This window comes from Durio zibethinus, chromosome 6 (assembly GCF_047325235.1).
Source record: "Durio zibethinus cultivar Kanyao isolate XHJ-2024 chromosome 6, ASM4732523v1, whole genome shotgun sequence".
NCBI classification, from domain to species: domain Eukaryota; kingdom Viridiplantae; phylum Streptophyta; class Magnoliopsida; order Malvales; family Malvaceae; genus Durio; species Durio zibethinus.
The window spans coordinates 34,183,552-34,204,325 of NC_143167.1; the positions used below are offsets into that span (position 1 = coordinate 34,183,552).

Consider the following 20,774-nt stretch of genomic DNA (forward strand, 5'->3'; position numbering starts at 1 on the left):
TCAATCACTTGGATGGCATTTTAGAAATTCTAACATATCATATAGGGGTATTAGCGTAATCTAATAGACAACCCATGTAACTTGGTCAGATTTTGAATGGTAGCAAATACCGGTCAACCGTTTGAAACGACTTTAATACCTTCCATTCAGCTGTTTTGGCCCTGTTTCTTTTTCTCAATGGAGGATCTACCGCCGCCTCTTCTCGTGGAAATTCTGACTCGACTCAACGATTCCACCGACCTTGCTCGGTGTCGACTCGCCTCCAAAACACTGAACTCCCTCTCTAACGAGGTCCATTATGTTAACCTCCTCTGCACCTTTTCTCGCTACCTTAAATCCCGTTCGCCGGAGACCAAAGCCCACGTCACTTCTTTCAAGGCAATCTTTAATAACCTTGTACGCGAAGCTCGGTGTCTTAACTCAATTTCGATCGGAGTCGATAAGTCGCTCAGGGATATCCCGTACGATGACGTTGATGATGAGTCGGATGATTTGTATTTGACCGATGTGGGTTTCGTGAAGGAGTGGTTGCCTAAGGTTTGCGGGGAGCTAAGGAAGCTGTCGATTTCGGATTTTTGGATACAGTCTTGCTGGAGGAAATCTGAGGTTTTGAGCTTGATTTCTTCGTGTTGTGAGTATCTCGGCAATTGCTATTTCTTTCTTGTTTTATCTTTGAGTACAGGAGACTTAGTTTGAACGCAGTCGTTTTAAGGCAAATTGGGACAATTAATTTGTGTTAAGATTATGAGAAATGGTATTGCGAAAGATGGTTAAGCACACCTTTGGAAATGAATTGAGCGTTGGTTTTATTTTGGTTGCTTTAAAGGTTAAAGCTTTTCTCTTTTTGTTAAGTTGCATTATATCTTGTGTAAAGGCCATTACTTTTGTTTTGTGTCTGTAGGCAATGGTCTTATCGAACTAGAGCTGAAGAACGCTTGGCTTTCGGTTGATGGGTTGAATCCAATGACTATGGTAACGAGTTTGACTCTTGAATTTATTAGACTTGAAGATGAGGACCTAAACAAAGTTAATGATTGCTTTCCTTCTCTTCGAGTTCTCAATTTGGTTCGCGTTGGTGGACTTAAAGATCCCAAGATTCATCTCTTGCATCTTAAATCCTGCTTGTGGACAGCGTCAAATGCTCCGCATTCTTTGACTATCTTTGCCCCCAACCTCGTGAAACTCAGACTGAAATGTATTAAGCCAAAATCTCTGGTTCTTGATACCCCATTGTTGTCAGATTTCCATCTTTCAGTTGAGGAGGCATATGATTTTAGAGTGAAAGAGTTTTATAATTTGGAAAACCTTCAGCTTGAATCTTCAAGTCTTCCTAGCCTCCTTGGCATGTTTCCGTCTGGTAAATCAATTAAGAAGCTGACAGTGGATTCTCTCAAATGGACTGAAGCTCTTGAAAGAAGAAAATTTGGCTTGGAAGCATTGTTTGATGTGTTTCCAAATGTAGTATCTCTTAATTTAGGCCCTGGGGCTTGGTCGGAAGCAGAGATATGCTTCCAGAAAGGAGGTTTGGATGATAGGAATGCAATGAAGGAGTTGACAGAGATTGTGGCCCATTTAGTTGTGCACGATATTGAAGTTACCCTCTCATTTATTTACTCTATTTTGGATAAATGCACCAACTTATCAGACATGGCGTTACTTCTCCAACGTAAAGAAGATTCTAGAGCTGCTATTAGCCTCATCTCTAATTGTACAACTTATTGTCCAAGAGTAAAATGGAGATGGGGAATAAGGAAGAAAGGATCAGAAGATGTGTGGGTCTCTGTTGGTATTTAATTTGGTAATCCTCCTTCCTAGGAAGGAAATAGGAATGCTTAATCTTTTATGTTGTCTTTGTGTTGTTTCTCTGGTTTAAATTACTCTTCCCAAATGAAAGGGATGAAGTTTTTTGGGCAACCTCAAATGATTAGAATAAGTATTTTGTCTGCAAATATGCATATGGGTGACTGGTATGAAGACATCAGTAACTACATGACCTGTACAAAAGAATATGGTGCTTGGAAAGTGAAAGCATATTGGATAATGGTATTGCAGACATCCATGCCCTTCTTACAACCTAAACTTCATAGGTGGGTTCTTACCATCTTCTGCATCTCCTTCTGAATCCTACTGCAAACTCCAGTGGTTTCGACTTTCAATTGACTCAACAAGAGAGTTCACCACCAAGTGCCCCAGCATCCTGCCTTCCAGCAGAAGGAAAGGGGAAAAGGAGGAAAGAAAACCAAGCATCACCAAGCTGATGCTTAGTTGTTGTTTTGTAAATATTGGATATCTGTGAAGGTTGTAGTTTTTCTACAAAGCACAATTCTATTGATTGAAAATGTAAAATATCATTTGTTTGCAGAATACGATGCTGATGTACATTGGCTAAACTTGTGGTTTCTTCATTCAAGTGAGGTTGATTGCCAGCCGCTGCATCATGTTTGTGTTGCATTGATACACGTACATTCTGTAAGGAACTAGATGGGATATAGAATTCAAAGTTTAATGACTTTATTGCCTTCGGTCAAGACTATACTTTTCCCCTTTTCAAGTTCCTTATCTTTTGGAAGAGAACATCATTGATGCACAAGCCATTTGTGCACTTTTAGTTGATTTGGCTTTCTTCTGTTTTAATTTGGAAGTAAACACATTTTTACCTAAATTTTGTGTTCCCCTTTGGTCCAACCTCCAAAAAATGTTTTAAAAAAAAAAATCACTTTGGGGGCGCTCCGAGAATCGAACTTGGGACCTTTTATCTTCCTCCTAACATGTCCTAATTGATTACGGTTTTTGACCTGAATGTGAGGGCATTACTTACAGTATCCCTATAGTCAAGCGACCCGAAAACCCTCTTCGCCGCTGTCCTCTCTTGCTCTGTTGTGGTAACTTCTCCTCACTGTAATTCTCATGATTCCATTTTTTGTTTCCCAAACTTTGGTATCAGTTTTCATTTCCACCTCTACGATCTTAAATTTGTTTCCCCTCTTCCCCATTTTTGTTTCTCTTCGATCTGATCTCTTTCCATTGTTCTCAGGTAAATAAAATGGCGACGGTTCCAGGGCAGTTGATTTGGGAGATCGTGAAGAAGAACAACTGTTTCTTGGTGAAGGAGTTCGGCAGAGGCAACGCCAGCGTGCAGTTCAGTAAGGAGAGCAACAATCTCTACAATCTCAACTCTTACAAGCACTCTGGTAACCCCATCCTCCACTTTTTCTTAACTTTTGTCCGTAGATTTAGAATCCCAATGTAAAAAATGCGTTAATTGGTTTTTTTTTTTAATTGTTACAGGTCTAGCAAACAAGAAGACTGTAACTATTCAGTCTGGAGGAAAGGATCAGTCAGTGTTGCTTGCCACCTCAAAAACTAAGAAGCAGAACAAACGTGCAAGCTTGCTTCATAAATCTGTTATGAAGAAGGAGTTTCCTAGGATGGCTAAGGCTGTTGTCAATCAGGTATTTTTACGAATTTGTTTTACTAGTTATGAACACATGTGTGGGTTTAGCCTGTATTGAAACTATTTGTGAGACAGACCTTGATTGGTCTTATGTTTGAATGTAATGTTCTGATATGCTAATCTTCTGTTTCAATAATGGTTATTCCTGGTTAAACAACTTTTATCTAAGAATGTTGCCTGCAACCATCTATTGACAGTTTTATCTTAGAGGCGGTGATGAAAAGCTAACATGTAAGAAGACCAATCTTATGGTCGGTTCTTCAGTGAAATATACTTGTTTCGCTTGGCTTCTGAGCTTCCATCCTCAACCATGGAACATTGCTCTTTTTCATTTTCTTGTCTATTCTATTGTTTTGTTTGATCAACTGTTGCAGCTAACAATAATTCTTGATTTCAAAAATTTGTTTTCTTTGTTGAATGTCTTGCATTAAGTCTTGTTCTTTCTTTCTTGTATTGGTAGCAAATGGTACGGATTGATCAATTTGGGAAAATTCCTGCTTTTATTCATCGAGTTCTAGTTCTAATGTCATCAATTGACTTTGAATTCAAGTCATGGAGTTCTGTCTGCCAAACCACCCTAAACAAAGGCTAATACCCAATCTATCTCCGTGGGTGAAAAGTTATTGAATGTGAGCCTTTTACTGATTGGTTGCTGCTACTTTGTTTAATGGTTTCAGGTTGCAGATAATTACTACCGACCAGACTTGAAGAAGGCAGCCCTTGCAAGACTTAGTGCTGTTCATAGGAGCCTTAAGGTAGCCAAATCTGGAGTCAAGAAGAGGAATAGACAGGCTGTTAGGATCGGCAGGAAGTGAGATAGATATTTAAGGATAGTGTCATGCTCGTATGAATGTTGGTTTTCTTTGGTTCCAAAAGTTTCAGACAGTAAAATTTTCACCCCATGTTCAAGCTTTTGATCTAGTTGAAGAATTGTTACCTCTGCTAGAGATGTTAAGCCTAAATTTTAAGATAATTAATTTCAAGTTTAATTTCTGCACATTTGGAAATTTTAATTACATTGTTGTATGAGTGTGCATTTTGATTTTTCAGTCATTTAAGTTGTTTTGATAAATAAATCATACTATCAATTTCAATAACTAGATTATAATTTTCAGTATTTGATATTTTATGTATCATTTATAATTATTATAGTGTAATTAATTAATTTAAAAATCATTTTGAGATTTTCATAAATCCATTAATTTAATTTAATCAAATTGTGGAAACTCAAATTGGGAATACTTGATTTTTGTAATAATTATATTAAACTTATTTTAATAACATTTGATGTAACATATCACATTTGAGAATCTGTTTATCATAAATTAAAATTCTAAATGCAGTCAAAAATTTGTTCTTTACAAATATAAGATTTTTTTGACAAAAATATCTTTAAATTAAATCACTTAAATCTAAAAAACGTGAATTTCAAAAAAAAATTCTAAAAAATGTGAACACTTTTCAATGTACCAAACCCGGTCCAGTGCGGCCTCGAAGCCGAATCGTGTCATACATCACCAGCGCTGCGGCCATTGGGTCTCTTATTATAAATAGCCCTAAATTATCCCCAATTCGGACAACATAATTTCCCGCCTCTTAGTTTATCATTTCCCGCTCTGCGAAACCCTACCCTCCGGCGAAATGGGGCAGAAGCAGCAACAACCTAACCCCGATCCACTCCCAGAGCCCAAGAAAAAGCGACGCGTCGGTTTCTCCAACATCGGTCGGTCTACTCTTCTCCGATTTCATCATTTTATGTTTTAGCTTTTCCACCCAAATTACATTTCACATCCCTTCGTTTCGCTGTAAATCCCATTTTTATTTATTTTCCAAAGAGTGCTTTGTGATTCAACTCACTGTTGTTTCTTTTTTACTGTATTTTTTGTTTTGATTTTTTTTTGAAGCAGATGCTGGTGTTGAGCCCAACGACTGCATTAAGATTTATTTGGGTGAGTTTCGCTTTTATCTTTTTAAATTATTTTTTCCCTTAACTTGTTTTAGTTTTTGTTTGTGTTAATTTTATGAGTAGTTCATCATCTGCTGTTTGAACCTAAGGCTTTTGGGTTTTGCTATACGTTGATGGAAAAAAAGGAGAAAAATAAAGTTGATTTTCTTGAATTCGCCAATTGGATACCAATTAACTGTTTTAAGTAACGAAGAAGAGAATGGTATTTATATGATTGTTAAGTTTGCTCTTGCTATAGTAGATGCAGTCATAATGTAAGGCAATTTGCTCAAAACATTTTATAATTATTACTTATTTAAAAGTAGCGTTGCTGCATGACCTGTCAATATACAAGTTGGAAGACTCCGTTCATTGTTAAATTCATTACGTATGGCATGGGCCTAGCTGTGCCATCTTAAAATGCTTCTTGATTGTTGGCAAATGGATGGTTCCTAATTATGCAGAAGCAACCTTATTAGGTCATTTTTTAGTTAATGATACACAAACAACCTTATTATGTTAGTTATTAGTTTTGTATTTAATTTAGTTTACTTTATTTCCAGTTTTTGATATTTTTCATGTGAACTTTCTTTTGGATTACTTATTTGCTTTAGTTTCTAAGAAAGAGGAAGTGGGAACTTCAGATGGTTTTTGTATCAGTCCAGTTGATTTGAACAGCTTTTTTGAGGAAGATGGGAAGATATATGGTTACCAAGGGTTAAAGGTAATATTTGTTCATAAGTTGCAACATATTACAATCTTTTGTTCTGTCTGATGGTAGTTTCGATGTATTGTGTTTCATTTCATTTTATGCAGATAACTATCTGGGTTAACAGCATATCTTTTCATGCACATGCTGATATTACTTTCCAAGGCACATCTGATGTAAGTAGAAATCTTAAACCCTGAACTACTAGTAGCGGTTTGATCTCTTTGTTGTATCATACATTGAGTCAGTGAAGCATTTTCTTTGTCTTTTCATGTCATTTTAATGCTTTCCACTGTTTATTTCAGGGGGGCAAAGGGATTACAGACCTGAAATCTGCTCTTGAGGTATACATTAGCAACCATGTTCAGCCTTTACTTAATCCTGATATCTTGAGCCTTCTGATTAATTAAGTCTTCTTTGTACAGAAAATTTTTGGTGAGACTCTTATGGAGAACGAAGACGACTTTCTGCAAACTTTTTCGACTGAGAATAATTTCATTAGGTATCATGCCATGAAAATCTTATACACATATAAAGATGTTTTGCCCATTTCTCTTTCTAATGTTGGCTTTCTATTTCCTTTGGTTATGGTGTTGTGAACTCAATACGTTTACGTTTTTCAGTTCAGTTGTTTCAAATGGGCAGAAGTTGCAACCAAAAGCATCCAATGGCCATTTAAGTAAACTTAATGGCAATTCAGAAGCAGCCTCTTCCGATCTTGAGGTAATTTTACCATCTTTGCATGTACTAAAATATTTGGTGCTTTCATTAATTCTGTCTTCAATTATGTATGAATGGTGTTTGTTTGGTTGCCAAAATGTCATTATTTCGGTCTTTTCTAAGTTCAATTGCCCAACCTGAAACTTCTGTCTGTACTCCATTTTATAGATAACCTTGATTTTAACTTGCTCGTAGATTACATCACTGTGAAATTAATGGTATTGAGTTGCATGTATGCAACTGTGAGCCACGGTTGATTTGTTTTCCTTCTGTGTTAGGTTGTACGCCTGGTGATACGTAATTTGGCTGCTGGACATCTTTATAGTCGCTTGGTACCTCTGGTTCTTCTTCTTGTTGACGGTAATTGTCAATTTCCACTACATGTTAATGGCAATATGTATGTCATTCCTAATATAATCAAAATAGTTCTATTTTCTTGATTAGGTAGCAATCCTATTGATGTAACTGATCCAAGCTGGGAGTTATATCTCTTGACTCAGAAGAAAATTGATCAGTCAGAGAACACGCAGCATTCATTGCTTGGTTTTGCAGCGCTTTATCGTTTTTATCGTTACCCTGATGGTTCACGCTTGCGACTCAGCCAGGTATAATCTTTTTCACTGTCATTATTCCAGTTAGTAATTGAGGTAGGCTGAATGAAAACCCAAACTATTGCCCTCTTCATCAATCTTTGCATGTTAATAGATGTTGTTAATCACCATTAGCATTTTTCATGAAGGTTTTTTTTTGTTGGCAGATTTTGGTATTGCCTCCTTACCAGCACAAGGGTTACGGCAGTTACCTTGTGGAGGTGCTGAGCAATGTTGCAATATCTGAAAACGTTTATGACTTGACAGTTGAAGAGCCTCTAGATTACTTCCAATGTGTGCGCACCTGTTTTGATTTAAAACGACTGCTAGCTTTTGAACCAGCCCAGAATGCTGCTAAATCAGCTATCTTGCATCTGAAGCAAGGAAAATTGTCAAAAAAAACCCATGTTCCTCGATTTTTGCCACCTCCTGATGTAGTTGAGGATGTCAGGAAAACTTTGAAAATTAACAAGAAACAGTTTCTTCAATGTTGGGAGATTTTGATATATCTTGGCCTTGATCCTTTAGAGAAGCATATGGAGGACTATGTAACAATCATTTCGAATAGGGTGAAGGCTGATATACTAGGGAAAGATGCTGAGACTGCAGGAAAGCAAGTGATTGAGGTCCCAAGTGCACATGATGAGGAGATGTCATTTGTCATGTTCAGGTCTCAGAATAGCAAGGTCGGTGGTGTTCAAATGGATGAAGATCAGACAAAGACTCAAGTACAGCAGCTGCAGCTTTTGGTTGATGAGAGAATTAAAGAGGTGAAGTTAATTGCACAAAAGGTGTCTCAGAAACATGTATGAAGTGCAACTTCTCGGCGTGATGCATTAACCAGGATAAGAATTACTGATAATTTCTGGTGAAGTTGTAGGCTGTGCTAAATTGAGGCATGTTTGTAAATTTTTGAGCAGTACTATCTTAGAATATTAGCTGACTTTATAGTCAATGTGATCATTTTAACCCTCACGTTAATTTGAATATTCCCTATGTTGACGTTATTGTTGAATCAACGTTTGTCATATAATCATATTCGCTTCCCATTTTGGGAGGGTTGAACTTGGATCTATCTATGCAAAGGTTCTAAGTTCTGAGTCCCCATTATTGGAGGGTTGGACTTTGACAGTGTCATCCTCAGCTTCCTTCTTGGCCAGTTGGCCCATCGGGCATTAAGGTAATGCTAAATGAATGGTAACGTATTTCTCATCAGGATGTTGAACAACCGATTTGCGTTGCATAATCAACAGAGGCTTATGCAACCACCAGAGGTGTCATCCGGGTTTGTGGTTTAAATCTCTAACATTTGAAAAAAATTTATCTCTAGATTAAAATATATACTTTTCCTTTGAGTATAGTTTCAGAGCATCTAAAACCGCATCTAATTAAGTTATTCCATCTGCACAGACAGCACAATTTCAGCAACCATCATTTTCACGTTAAATCCTCAAACCTTCTCTGTACATTCACAATGAACGGAAAATGGCCGCTAGATGTTTTCCCAGGGTTCTAACTTAGAGAAGCTAAATCTTGTGAACACTATATCCTGCATCCTCCGTTGTCAAGTTCTCCCTCCAATTCTCAAGTTCAGATCCACCAACACCAATTGCTTAATTCCAATGTAGCTGTTGATTGAGAAATGAAAAATTAAATGGATCAGAGTCGGTTTGTGTATTCAGAGCACAAATTGGGGCCAAGGAGGTAACAGAACAACGAAGCATAAGAATCAAAGGCGAAGTCAAAGCATTTATAGAACTAAAGGTGATAAATGAATAACACAAATGATAGCAATCTGCATTAGTTACGTAAACGAAACATGTTTTGAATTCTTATCCTTGTAAGTTGAATAGTATGTGCAGGTGGTCTGCATTATTATCTTCGAAGAACTCCCATTTTTGCAGTTTGAAGGTAGTCCAAATGTTTGGGGAAATAAATGTTCATTTCATCTGATACCATATGACTGGGATTCATACAAGTGCTAAAAGTTGTCTAAAGAAATAAATATTAGGAAACTTACTCGGAGCTTATTTGTGTCAATTCATGTATCAGAACATCCAGAAGCAAGGGTTCAGTGGTCCCAATATCCACCCTGTTGTTACCAGATTCGTGAGCAGGAATCATGAAAATATCCATTTTCAAAATTCTAAACAAATGAAAGATTAGAATGCACAAACTCAGTGTCAGAAGAAACTAGAAAGACACCAAATATTGAAATTGAAACCTACACCATATACGTGCCAAGTTGTCTTGAACCGCAAGATCTCCAATGTTGTAAAATGTAGTTGGATTCACATGTCCTCCTTGAATAGCATCATAACTTGGTCTGTTCTCCAAAGGACATTGTGATAACTGCCGATAATACACAAGTAAGCAACAAACTTCTTTTTTGAGGTGCTGGACATGGCAAGCTTAACATGTATTTTGGGAACTTCAAGTATCCAGGAAAAGTAAACCAAAATATAACACAAACAGTCCAACGCTTTTCCAAGCAATGGAATTTCCCTTGTGATTATTATGAATTCATTGAGGTATTTTAAAATGAGGTTTCTTCATTTAAAACAACCAAAGAGACAACTTACTTGCATATTCATGGAATGGCGTCCACCAAGCCGACCTGTGCCATGATCGAATTGTCTGCAAACAACCAGATCATTTAAGCCATTGAATATTTTTCTAAAGATAATATCCATAAGATTCAAAGAAATTACTTACATCACAAATTAAGGAAATGTCTTTTTCCAATGGAGCATTGTAGAATTCAAACCAAATGTATGAAATTGAAAAATAAAATCTGTCAATGCGGACAACTAAAGAACCATTTAATAAAACAGAATCTCTGACAAATTCCATCAAGGGGACAAGCAATATAAGAAGATGACTCCAATCTCCAGGAGTGAGGAAACACGGACTACCAAGTGGTAGGAAACAAGAAAAGCAATTATAATGAAATCCACACATATAGTAACTGATTTGTATTCTAAACTATGAGAAGTTAATAGAAGAAAAGAACTCCAGGAATGGCAAATGAGGAAAAGGTGGTTCAAGAATTTTCAACCCATTTGCCAGATCAGCTACAACCAAGCTAAACTCCACAATCATGGAGCATTAAGCATGGGCAATATACATATCAACTCACTTGTAGAATGTTACTTTCATGGGTGTCCCAGAACCAGTCTTTGTGTGCAAAATTTTGTTCCTTTTCTTCCTCATTCTCAACATCCAATCATCTCCATCAATTAAAAGAACAAACCATTTCCTTTATAAAGAAAAAAGAATATCCTGTAAAATGTCCTAAAATTTTCTCCTTTGTTTTAAACAAAAAACAAAGAACCCCGTTTTGCAATCACTTAAAACCCATTAATACCTGCAAATCAATTTATCAAATGACCAAGTCTTTACATACTTTGGACCGACTTTTTGTGGGTCATCAAGACAGCTCCCAAGAATCTCAGCAAATTCAGGGTCATTATCATAATTTTCCCCCTCTTCCCTCTCCTCTCCTTGCCTCATATTCTCCACTTTCATCTTCTTCTTCTTCTTCATCTATCTCCCTATCCAAATTTTGGGTACTCATTTCTTGGCTTCTTTTAGGTTTAACCAACAAAAACGAAGTCGTTGGTGAAGCATGATTCTCTAAGGAAAATTTAACGGTTGAAAACGGTGGGAAGCAGTTGAAAGGGAAAGAAAATTCAGTACGAGCAATGTTGGGGATTTGAAAAGCAGAGGCTCCAGGGCTTAGGATAATCATTGTTTTTGTTTGTCATTTTTCGCATTTGGGTTTGCCTCGGCAGTGAGAGAGAGGTTTCTAGACAGCCTGTCTACGACCCTATAATCATAAAAAATTATTACATCATGATTGGTATCAATAATTTAAATATAAAATATTTATTTTTTATTTTTTTCAAAATTATATATAATTTTTATTAAAATTTTAAAGTATTTAAATTTTTTGTATTGGGTTTAAAATTATCAGTTTTTATGAAAATAAAATTTTACTACAAATAAAAATGTTCTTGTGGTAATGGGAAAGAACATGAAAAATCCATGTTAAAAGTATGAAGTTAATTAGTTTGGTTGTTGGTTTTTATTGCAAGCAAGTTGGTTGTTACTATTTGTTTTACTCCATAAAGTATCAATAAATCTTAAGAAAAGAAAGTTAATGGGAAAGGAACTGAACTTTTTGATGGTTTTTGAAAAGTGAACTGAATCACATGTTCAAAGTTACTAACTTCGACTAACTTTCCATGGTGACTCAATAATTTTAAAATTAATTGATGGAAGAAAATTTGAAATCAAATTGCCATTTTAATTCAGTTTACTTTTCTTCATTCAGATTATAAAATGTTTCTTGCAACAAAAGTTACTGAAAATTTTACATGGTTAGGTCATTTTTTTTAACACTGTAGTTATCAGCTGACAGCTTTCCTAACATCTTTGTCCGCTAAAAACCAATCAGAAACAGACATAAACATAACAGTGACGAGACAGACAAGGTTGAATGATAGAAAATGGAAGGGCAGGAATTTTCATGCAGGGCCGCAAGGACAAGGTCGGAAAAAGAAAGAAATAAAGGTAATCATGCAAAGGCGGGGGCCATCAATCCACGCATTTTCACGCGGATTCCACGCGATGCTTTGGACAAAGTACATACAATAAAAAGTTTTGCAATTGACTTTAACAAGACGTCCCCAACCCCAAACCCAAACCCAAACCCCAAATCTTTTTTATATCAAACGAAACCATGACTGTTACATCTTTCCCACTTGTTTCTACCAACTCCAAAGATGCCTTTGCTTTCACCAGACAACTCACAAATCTCAAGGAACCAAAGTTTCAGGTCTCTGGAGATGGTGACCTTGGACATGGATAAAGAGTTTGATCAGCTGCCCTTTGGGGTGGACTATGGGAGGCTCGAAAATGGCCTTGTTTACTATGTTAAATGTAATCCAAAACCCAAAAAAAGAGCTTCTCTGGCTCTTGCTGTCAAAGTCGGGTTAGTTCCCTCTTGGGTTTTTGTTGTTTTTTCTTCTTTGATTTATGTTTATGTGATTTAAGAGCATGCTATTTTTGATGTTTTGGGAGAAGTATGGTTCTTTTAAATTTGAGTGTAGTTCAAGGGTTCTTGTAGTTCTTGTTGTATATGCTGCAACTGATATATGGTTGAAAAGGGAGTCAAGCACCTGCTACTTGCCCACAAAATCCCATTCTTCCCAACTCTAAAATTGAAATGAATTAACTGAAATAGATTATAGCCTTTTGCATTAGATGCAGATTATGATTTATTTATGCTGCACTTACGAGTAATATGTTACTAGCGTAAAGGAGCTCCCTAGGTTTGATCCAGTTAATTATTTTTTAGCTTAGCATTTGATTGATCAAGTCTCTAAAATTTCTCTATCACATTCTTCCTTTATGCCTGTTTTTAGTCCATTTATAAGAAATTGTGCGTTTGTGCTTGAATCATGAGTGTACATTTTAATATAGAACTCTAAAAGGCCGACTTATCGGGTTCATGACAGCTCAGTTTTGGAGGAGGAGGATGAGCGCGGAGTTGCTCACATAGTTGAGCATCTTGCCTTCTCTGCCACAAAGAAATACACAAATCACAATATTGTTAAATTCCTCGAAAGTATAGGAGCAGAATTTGGTCCTTGTCAGAATGCATCAACATCTTTTGATGAGACTGTGTATAAGTTGTTTGTCCCTATTGACAAGTCTGAGCTGTTATCTGAGGCTATTCAAGTCCTGTCAGAGTTTAGCTCAGAGGTATTAGCTAATTGATATTAATTTGGTAACTTTCATTATGCCTTTCTTCTTTTAGTTTATATATTTTTGATATGCAGATTCGACTTTCAAAAGATGATTTGGAGAAAGAAAGAGGAGCAGTTATGGAAGAGTACAGAGATAATCGAAATGCTAGTGGAAGGATATTTGATGCATATTGGACATTGATGATGGAAGGGTCAAAGGTAAAGCTATTGAATCTAATACAATATTTTGCTTAATACACCTATTGATTAGTTATTCATTAATGCATTTGTAAGGCACTGCTCCATGTGTCATTCATGATCTTTATTGAAAATTTTCTTCTCACTTATGATTGAAATTAGAGGCTAAAGCCTGATTTGGAGCAAATGATTTCATTAATACTTTTGATTTGTCTCATGACTTAGTTAATGAATTTTATATTACCTTTACAACCTTGGTTGACTGCAGTATGCTGAGCGTTTACCAATTGGATTGGAAAATGTGATAAAAACAGTTCCTTCGCAAACTTTGAAGCAATTTTACCAAAAGTGGTATCATCTATGCAATATGGCAGTAATAGCTGTTGGAGATTTTTCTGATACAAAGGTTGGTCTTGGTTAATCTGCAAATTCTTCTACTGGAATTACCAGTATGTTAAATTAATGAATTTTCTTCACAATTTCTCTCTTTCTCTTTCTCTCCCTCCCTTTCTATCTATCTAGAGTGTCATTGAGTTGATAAGGACCCATTTTGGGCATAAATATTCAGCATTGGACCCTCCACCCATAACGCACTTTCCAGTTCCTTCTCATGAGGATCCACGCTTTTCATATTTTGTGGAACCTGAAGCTTCTGGGGTTAGTAAAGTCTTAATTCTTGAACTTGTTTGTGCATAACATCCATTAACCAGACAGGAAAATATGCATCCGTTCATGTGAACATTTGTTTGGAAAAGTCTGCAGTGATGATTAGCTATAAGATGCAAGTGGATGAAATAAAGACAGTGAAAGACTATAGGGAGATGCTTGTGAAATCTATGTTCCGAATTGCTCTGAATCGGAGGTTCTTTAAAATTTCTCACAGAAAAGATCCACCCTATTTCTCATGTTCTATTGGTGCATATGCTCTTGTTCGCCAATCGAAGGCTTATATAATGACTTCATCTTGTAAAGAAAAGGGGACTTTAGATGCCCTAGAGTCAATGCTTATTGAGGTGTGCCATTTTTTTCCTTCCACATTCTGATTTTCTTATTTCCTTTTTTTTTTTTTTTCACTTTCTCCTCATAGTACTTTTTGTGATGCATTCTATTGCAGGTTGCAAGAGTAAGACTTCATGGGTTTTCAGAACGTGAAATATCTGTTGTTCGAGCTCTACTGATGTCAAGGATAGAATCTGCGTATCTGGAACGTGATCAAATGGAATCAAGCAGCTTGCGATATGACTATTCACAGGTGTGTATTTACTCAATTTATACCTAAAGCTACAGGATCTGGAAAAGGATTTTGTCTTCATGTTTTTTGTTTTGCAGCACTTCACAGACAATAAACCAATTATTGGGATTGAGTATGAAGCACAGCTCCAAAAATCTATTCTGCCTGGTAAGTGAAATGTTATAACATTCTTAATTTTGCTGTTTTGAGGCATTTTATATGAATGAGTCTCATATTATATATTGTTCAATTCGCGATTTTATCTACATAGATATATCAGCATCAGAGGTGTCCAAATTTGCTGAGAAATTAAGGACATCAGGTAGCTGTGTCATACAGATAATTGAACCTCAAGCTTCTGCGATAATCGATGACCCGAAAAATATTGTCACGAAGATCAACAAGCTTGAGAAAGAGAGGAGCATTTCTCCTTGGAATGATGAACACATACCAGAACAAATTGTCAAGTCAAAGCCAAATACAGGGTAAGTTATTGTTTTGTTTAGTCTCGTTGTATTATATAACTGTATAATATCGAACTCTAAAGCTATGATTTTTACATAGATACTGTACCTTTATCCATTTGAGATTAGTAATCACAAATGGAATCCATTAGCTGAAACAATACATCTATGCATAGTAACACTAAATGTGTTTGATTCTTCGGTTTTCTACCTAAAATGCTTTTCCCCTTTTGCCGCCTAGTATGGTTGAGTGTCCACTTCTCTTACGTGACTAAGTAGTGGAAATTTAAAAGCAAATGAGGATTTGAGCTACAATATAGATATAAGGCCTTGAGAATATAACCCATTATTGAATGACATAACAAGAAGTCTTATCTCTTCCAAGTCACGTGGCATTTTTGGTCTTGACTGAAAGAACTTCTTGCATGAGAATGACATTCTCAGGTTAGAATCTAGCACATTTTCTTCCTTTAGGTGTCTGACTAGAATTTGTTGCAAAGCTGGCAGACAACACAATCTTGCTTGTATACTGATTCATAACTTCTTATGAGCTTAATTCTCTGTCTTCACATCTACTTTTTATACTTTTGATACATGGTTTGGGACTTTGGGAAATTAACGAAGATTTTTACATGTTATGCATGTGATTGAGCTACTTATAAGGCTCTTCTTACTTTTGACTTCCTATTTGATTTACAGTTTCTAAAATTTGAGAGACGTCCATATGTCTGGAAAAATTTTAAATATTTGATTGGAAGAACTGATGAAAAAGAAGATCAACTCACAATGGGGAGAGGGGGAAAAATAGGAAAAGGGGGATTTCAACTTGAAAAAGAGGCCAGTTCAGCCACTGTCGTTATGTATTAGTATATATCACAAGAACATACTCTCTGTGTCTCACTCCTGAGCCTAAAATTTATTTCTTTAAAGTCATTGTAGTCGGTCTCCAGGCCATTTGCTTGACATGCACAGCCCATGTGCTTGCCTGTAGTGGCACTAAGTGGTTCTAGCCTTAGCCAGCCTAATCTTACTGTCTGATAAATTTCATGAGGTGTTTTAGAATAATCTAAACTAATAAATGGGATGATATCTTTTCCCAACTTTAACATAATGAATACTACTGCCTTTCTAAATAAGCTTTCCCTTATCTTTAAATTTCTGTAATTAGACATGTTTGCATACTACATTTACTGCATTAGTAGACAACTGCTTCAAGATTTGAGTTATAATTAGCTTAAATATCTGAACTTAATATGTAACTCTGTTCAAACAATTACTCCTTTAGGAACATTGCTCAGCAGCTTGAACACGTAAATGTTGGAGCTACTGAATTGATTCTATCAAATGGCATGCGGGTTTGCTATAAGTGTACAGACTTCTTTAATGACCAGGTAAACCTTCTCTATGCCTGGCAATATCAGTAGTTAGAAACACAAGCAGTTCGAATTGCATGTCAGAGAAAATAGTCATTTTGAATCCTAATTCTAGTTAATTTTCACCATGGTACTTTCTAAATGCCATTTAATTGCTTGGAGTTTAAGGCATGAGTTTGGCTTTATTTGAGCACCCGTTCATGTGAACCATATAACTTTTACTGTGTTTCAATAGGTTGTATTTACTGGGTTCTCCTATGGTGGTTTGTCTGAACTCCCTGAAAGCAAGTATTTTTCATCTTCAATGGGATCAACATTTGCAGAAGAAATTGGTGTATTTGGTCATAGACCATCAGTGCTAATGGATATGCTGGCTGGTAAGAGAGTTGATATCGATATAGAGGTCAGAGCATACAGGAGAACATTTTATGGTGATTGTTCGCCCTTTTACTTGGAGACTGCCTTGCAGGTTTGCTTTATTAGATTTTTAACCGTGAAATCCTTGCTTTTCAGTATATTGCCGATACATGACTGAAAATGATTTGGTATTTACAAAAATTTCCACAAAGAAAACTGTTTAAATCTTTTTTCCTCATGGAAGCAAAATATTCTGTCTTTTTCTTTTGGGATGTACGACTGAGTCTTAAGGAGGTCACTTGGTTTTACATGATGTGACATTTAATCACATGAATTGAGGCCCTCCTAACTTAATCAGGATAAATATTATTTTTAGTGTAAGAGTCCTTATATACGTTGGCATGATAATATGCTAACATGTTGTATTTTGATTAATTGGGCCTACAGCTAACTCTGTAGGAAGGTAATGCAGCACCACAGCCTAATAAGGGTTGAGATACAAAAGAAATAGTTGCTAGAGTGAGAGCACTTCAAAGTTATTCATGGCATTGTAGAGTCAGACCTCAAGTAGTATGCTTTCACAACCTACTTGATGTATCTAAGGTTCTTATACCTAAAATGATGCATTATGCATCAACAAGCAAATTATGAAACACATCATTCATTAGACTCGTGCATTATTTACTTGTTTTTAAGTTTAAATTTGGTTATCCGAACAAAAGGAAAAAGTTCAAAATTTCTGAATATTGTTGTAAGGATTTCTTAGTTTTGTAGTTTCTGATTACCCCTATTCTGGCAGCTTGTTTACCAACTATTTACGACAAATGTGACACCAGATGATGAAGTCATTAAAAGAGTGATGCAAGTGAAAGAAGAAGCTATTCTTGCTCGAGAAAGGGATCCTTATACTTCATTTGCTAACCGGGCAAGGGAGATCAACTATGGAACCTCTTACTTTTTCAGGGTATGAATGACCAGTTGTTTGAATTTTACTGACGAGTTTAGGCAGGCATGTCTCCTTGTAACTTGAGATTTAATTTTGGTTTGCAGCCTTTCAGAATAAGTGATCTTCCAAAAGTCAATCCATTAAAAGCATGTGAATATTTCAATACTTGCTTTAAGGATCCATCAGCTTTTACTGTTGTAATTGTTGGGAATATTGATCCCACAATTGCACTTCCTTTAATACTGCAGTATTTGGTAAGTTAGGATTCTTTTCAGGCTCTCTCAGCCCAGGATTGAATACAATTTTTATTATGTTATCTGGGTTTTTGATTCTGTATGCAGGGTGGAATACAAAAGCCTCCTGAACCTATTTTACAGTTTAACTGTGACTACATCAAGGGCCTACCGTACAAATTTCCTAAAACAGTAACTAGGTAAGGGAGGTTTATGTCTAATGGCAGTAGATATCAAAATGTTTGACAGTAACAACTTCATGGAACTCTCACGGCATGCATCTTCTGACCAATTATTTGTGTTGGAGGCGTATGCTCTTCCGTTGAAATACAGTACTGAAATATTTGGTGTGTTTTTAGAGAAGTTGTATTCAGCCCCATGGTGGAAGCACAATGTATGGTCCGGCTATGCTTTCCTATAGAGCTTAAGAAAGATACAATGGTTTGTTAGTCTTTTTTTAATTAATCTATTAGAAGCTCATGAATGGAGACCTCATTCCATTATTGACTTGTATGTATCTTTCTGTTGGAACAATCAAACGGCAGGAAGAAGAGATTCACTATACTGAGTTCCTGAGTAAACTGCTAGAAACAAAACTACTGCAGCTTCTACGCTTCAAGCATGGTCAGGTAGGATGTCCCATATATTTCCCTTTCAGAGTATCACTTGTCTTTATTCTTTGGCCTTATGTTTTGTTTGAATAATACTGCTTTCCTTGTTCCAGATCTACTCTACAAGTGTTTCAGAATTCTTTGACGGTGATCTGCCATGTCTAACTGGTGATATACGTGGTGATATTAGAATAGATTTTTCTTGCGATCCAAAAATCTCCTTGAAGCTGGTAGGTATATAAAGTTTTATATTCCCTTTTCACCTCTAGCTGGCTTTAGTCATTAAGTGGCCAACCATCTCAAGAATTCAGTTATGCAATATTTCCTAATAGGTTGATCTGGCTTTGAATGAAATATTACGTCTTTGGGAGGAGGGGCCTTCAGATCAAGATGTCGCAACCATACTTGAAATTGAGCAGAGAGCCCATGAAAATGGACTACAGGTTAAATTTCCCGTACTTTATGCATTCAATATTATTTCAGTATTATTTGGCAACAAGATAAGGAAAGAATCCTACATCCGCATCTTTGACCTTGCCACACAACAAGTTATCTTCATATATTCTATCTCTTCTTAATGTTTGCATATGGTTAAGATTCAAGATGTGAGAACAGAATAATTCATGCAGCACTTTATTCTGTGAATTATCTTTCTCTTACACCTTTCAGGAGAATTATTACTGGCTGAATAGGATTCTGTGCAGCTACCAGTCAAGGATCTATTCTGGTGATGTTGGCACTTCTTTCAAGGTTGGTGGCTCTGGTTGCAACATTTTGTGAAGCATATCTTGTACTTTTGCCTTCTTTCTGTATTCAAATATCTGGTTTCCTAGCGAATATCTCATGTTGCATCTAGCCTTGGCATAAAGACAAGGCTGATACTTTAAAACAGTTATAGGTTTTCAAACTACATCTAGGAAGACGGAACATTTACTAATGCCTTCCTAAACCTTGTAAACATCCAACTTTGCTTCTGATCTATGGCTTAGTTGCTAGTTATCAAATAGGCATATAATAGAGGATAATCTCACTCTCAACAAAATTAGTAGTTGTTTACATTTCTCTAATCCGGAGAAAGCTGTTACCTATATGAAGTAGACAAATTATGTTTGAATAGAATTTGTGTTTTTTTGCACGAGTAAAATACGAAGGAGTGCTTACTTTGATTATTGAAGTTAAAAATTTTGATCATATCTCTGGTGCAGAATCTAGATGAAGGACGTTCAAAAGTAAGAAAATCGCTAACACCATTAACAATGCAGTTGGCATTACAGAGGATAATGCCTAGCAAAAATCAGCACACTGTTGTGATTCTAATGCCCCAAACATCTTGGTTTAAGAGGCTAAGATCACTTTCACAATGGACCCTTCATGGGATAGATGCAAAGGTTAGTCATCTAACCATCTGGCATGAATGCTTTGACTGGAATTGCATATAGTCTTCTTAAATGATCTCATTCGTAATTTTCTGGAAATGCACATTACAACAAGGTTTTTTATGCATTGAATCAAATTATGTATTGTTGGTGTTGGCAGATTCTAGCAGGCATAGCTGGTTTGGCAGTTTTGGCTGTCGGTTTGCGGAGATATTCACGGAAATCGTAGACAACCTGTTTCTATCAGATCATTATATGGTACTTGCGAACATAAAGCTTCCAGCAAGCCGGGATGAATTATTTCTTCATTGATGAAAAGTGAAGGGACAGGTTCACCACCGTATTGATATTATTACCAGAGAGTGAGTGGATTCAGCAACGCATCTATATAAGTGCCTAATATATTAGCCAAAAAGCATGAATTACGTACTCATTTTTTTAATTATATTCCCATTTCTGTAACATTTATAATTTTTTTTCTTTTGTTTCTGTGAAGTAGTAATTTCTTTTATTAGTGTGTTTCGTTCTGATAAAATTTATAATGAAATAATGAAGACATTTGTTTACTTTTTGTTTTTCTTATAAAACGTAATGCTTGATGTCAATTCCTTCCCTTTTTTTTTAAAAATAATCCTTTTTAGTATTATTTTACTTGTTTTTGTGTGTAATAACCAAATAAATTTTCTAGTAGTTCAAAAATCAAATTTAATTATTTTTTATAAAAGAAAATTGTGACTACTCTTAAAATATACCTTTATTTAATTTAAATTTTGTAAATGCAAATGCATCAAATTAATTACCAAAAAAAAGACAA

General features: G+C 35.9%; 4 protein-coding genes, 1 non-coding gene and 1 pseudogene across 12 annotated transcripts; 5 read left to right on the plus strand and 1 right to left on the minus strand.

Moving 5' to 3' along the window:
- The first annotated feature begins 84 nt into the window (after nt 1–84).
- LOC149518609 (F-box/LRR-repeat protein At4g29420-like) lies at nt 85–2,886 on the plus strand. Its single transcript, XM_022874179.2, has 2 exons — nt 85–631; nt 902–2,886. Exons 1-2 carry the CDS (start codon nt 97–99, stop codon nt 1,792–1,794), a joined length of 1,428 nt encoding a protein of 475 aa, XP_022729914.2. The 5' UTR covers nt 85–96; the 3' UTR covers nt 1,795–2,886.
- Nucleotides 2,745–4,453, plus strand: LOC111284989 (large ribosomal subunit protein eL28y-like). 2 transcript variants are annotated; one of them, XM_022874181.2, is made up of 4 exons: nt 2,745–2,882; nt 3,035–3,191; nt 3,289–3,452; nt 4,132–4,453. In XM_022874181.2, exons 2-4 carry the CDS (start codon nt 3,044–3,046, stop codon nt 4,267–4,269), a joined length of 450 nt encoding a protein of 149 aa, XP_022729916.1. In that variant the 5' UTR covers nt 2,745–2,882; nt 3,035–3,043; the 3' UTR covers nt 4,270–4,453. The 2 variants fall into 2 exon arrangements, with proteins under 2 accessions (XP_022729916.1, XP_022729917.1); XM_022874182.2 differs by having other exon boundaries at nt 2,763–2,898.
- On the plus strand, nt 3,662–3,753 carry LOC149518610 (small nucleolar RNA R24). Its single transcript, XR_016343376.1, has one exon. It is a non-coding gene; the product is annotated as a small nucleolar RNA R24 (small nucleolar RNA).
- A 552-nt stretch (nt 4,454–5,005) lies between the features above and the next one.
- Nucleotides 5,006–8,485, plus strand: LOC111285267 (histone acetyltransferase type B catalytic subunit-like). The gene is made up of 10 exons (XM_022874608.2): nt 5,006–5,177; nt 5,362–5,403; nt 6,014–6,123; nt 6,216–6,284; nt 6,414–6,452; nt 6,534–6,610; nt 6,732–6,831; nt 7,107–7,188; nt 7,273–7,433; nt 7,586–8,485. The coding sequence occupies exons 1-10, from the start codon at nt 5,096–5,098 to the stop codon at nt 8,228–8,230; spliced, it is 1,407 nt and encodes a 468-aa protein (XP_022730343.2). The 5' UTR covers nt 5,006–5,095; the 3' UTR covers nt 8,231–8,485.
- Nucleotides 8,486–8,726: 241 nt separating this feature from the next.
- On the minus strand, nt 8,727–11,259 carry LOC111285269 (uncharacterized; annotated as a pseudogene). The gene is made up of 7 exons (XR_016343262.1): nt 10,786–11,259; nt 10,558–10,677; nt 10,134–10,212; nt 10,001–10,055; nt 9,649–9,770; nt 9,439–9,510; nt 8,727–9,046 (listed from the first exon to the last, which is right to left on the minus strand). The product of XR_016343262.1 is annotated as an uncharacterized LOC111285269 (transcript).
- An 831-nt stretch (nt 11,260–12,090) lies between these two features.
- LOC111286685 (zinc protease PQQL-like) lies at nt 12,091–20,526 on the plus strand. 6 transcript variants are annotated; one of them, XM_022876809.2, is made up of 21 exons: nt 12,093–12,414; nt 12,941–13,187; nt 13,265–13,390; nt 13,638–13,775; nt 13,892–14,026; nt 14,125–14,382; nt 14,484–14,621; nt 14,699–14,768; nt 14,872–15,085; nt 16,350–16,455; nt 16,673–16,906; nt 17,594–17,758; nt 17,845–17,994; nt 18,082–18,173; nt 18,333–18,414; nt 18,519–18,602; nt 18,698–18,814; nt 18,917–19,027; nt 19,254–19,334; nt 19,790–19,972; nt 20,121–20,526. In XM_022876809.2, exons 1-21 carry the CDS (start codon nt 12,206–12,208, stop codon nt 20,187–20,189), a joined length of 3,009 nt encoding a protein of 1,002 aa, XP_022732544.2. In that variant the 5' UTR covers nt 12,093–12,205; the 3' UTR covers nt 20,190–20,526. The 6 variants fall into 6 exon arrangements, 5 of the variants coding, with proteins under 5 accessions (XP_022732545.2, XP_022732544.2, XP_089619326.1 ...); XM_089763200.1 differs by having other exon boundaries at nt 12,106–12,414; nt 12,906–13,187; XM_089763199.1 differs by having other exon boundaries at nt 12,106–12,414; nt 12,946–13,187.
- Nucleotides 20,527–20,774: the final 248 nt, after the last annotated feature.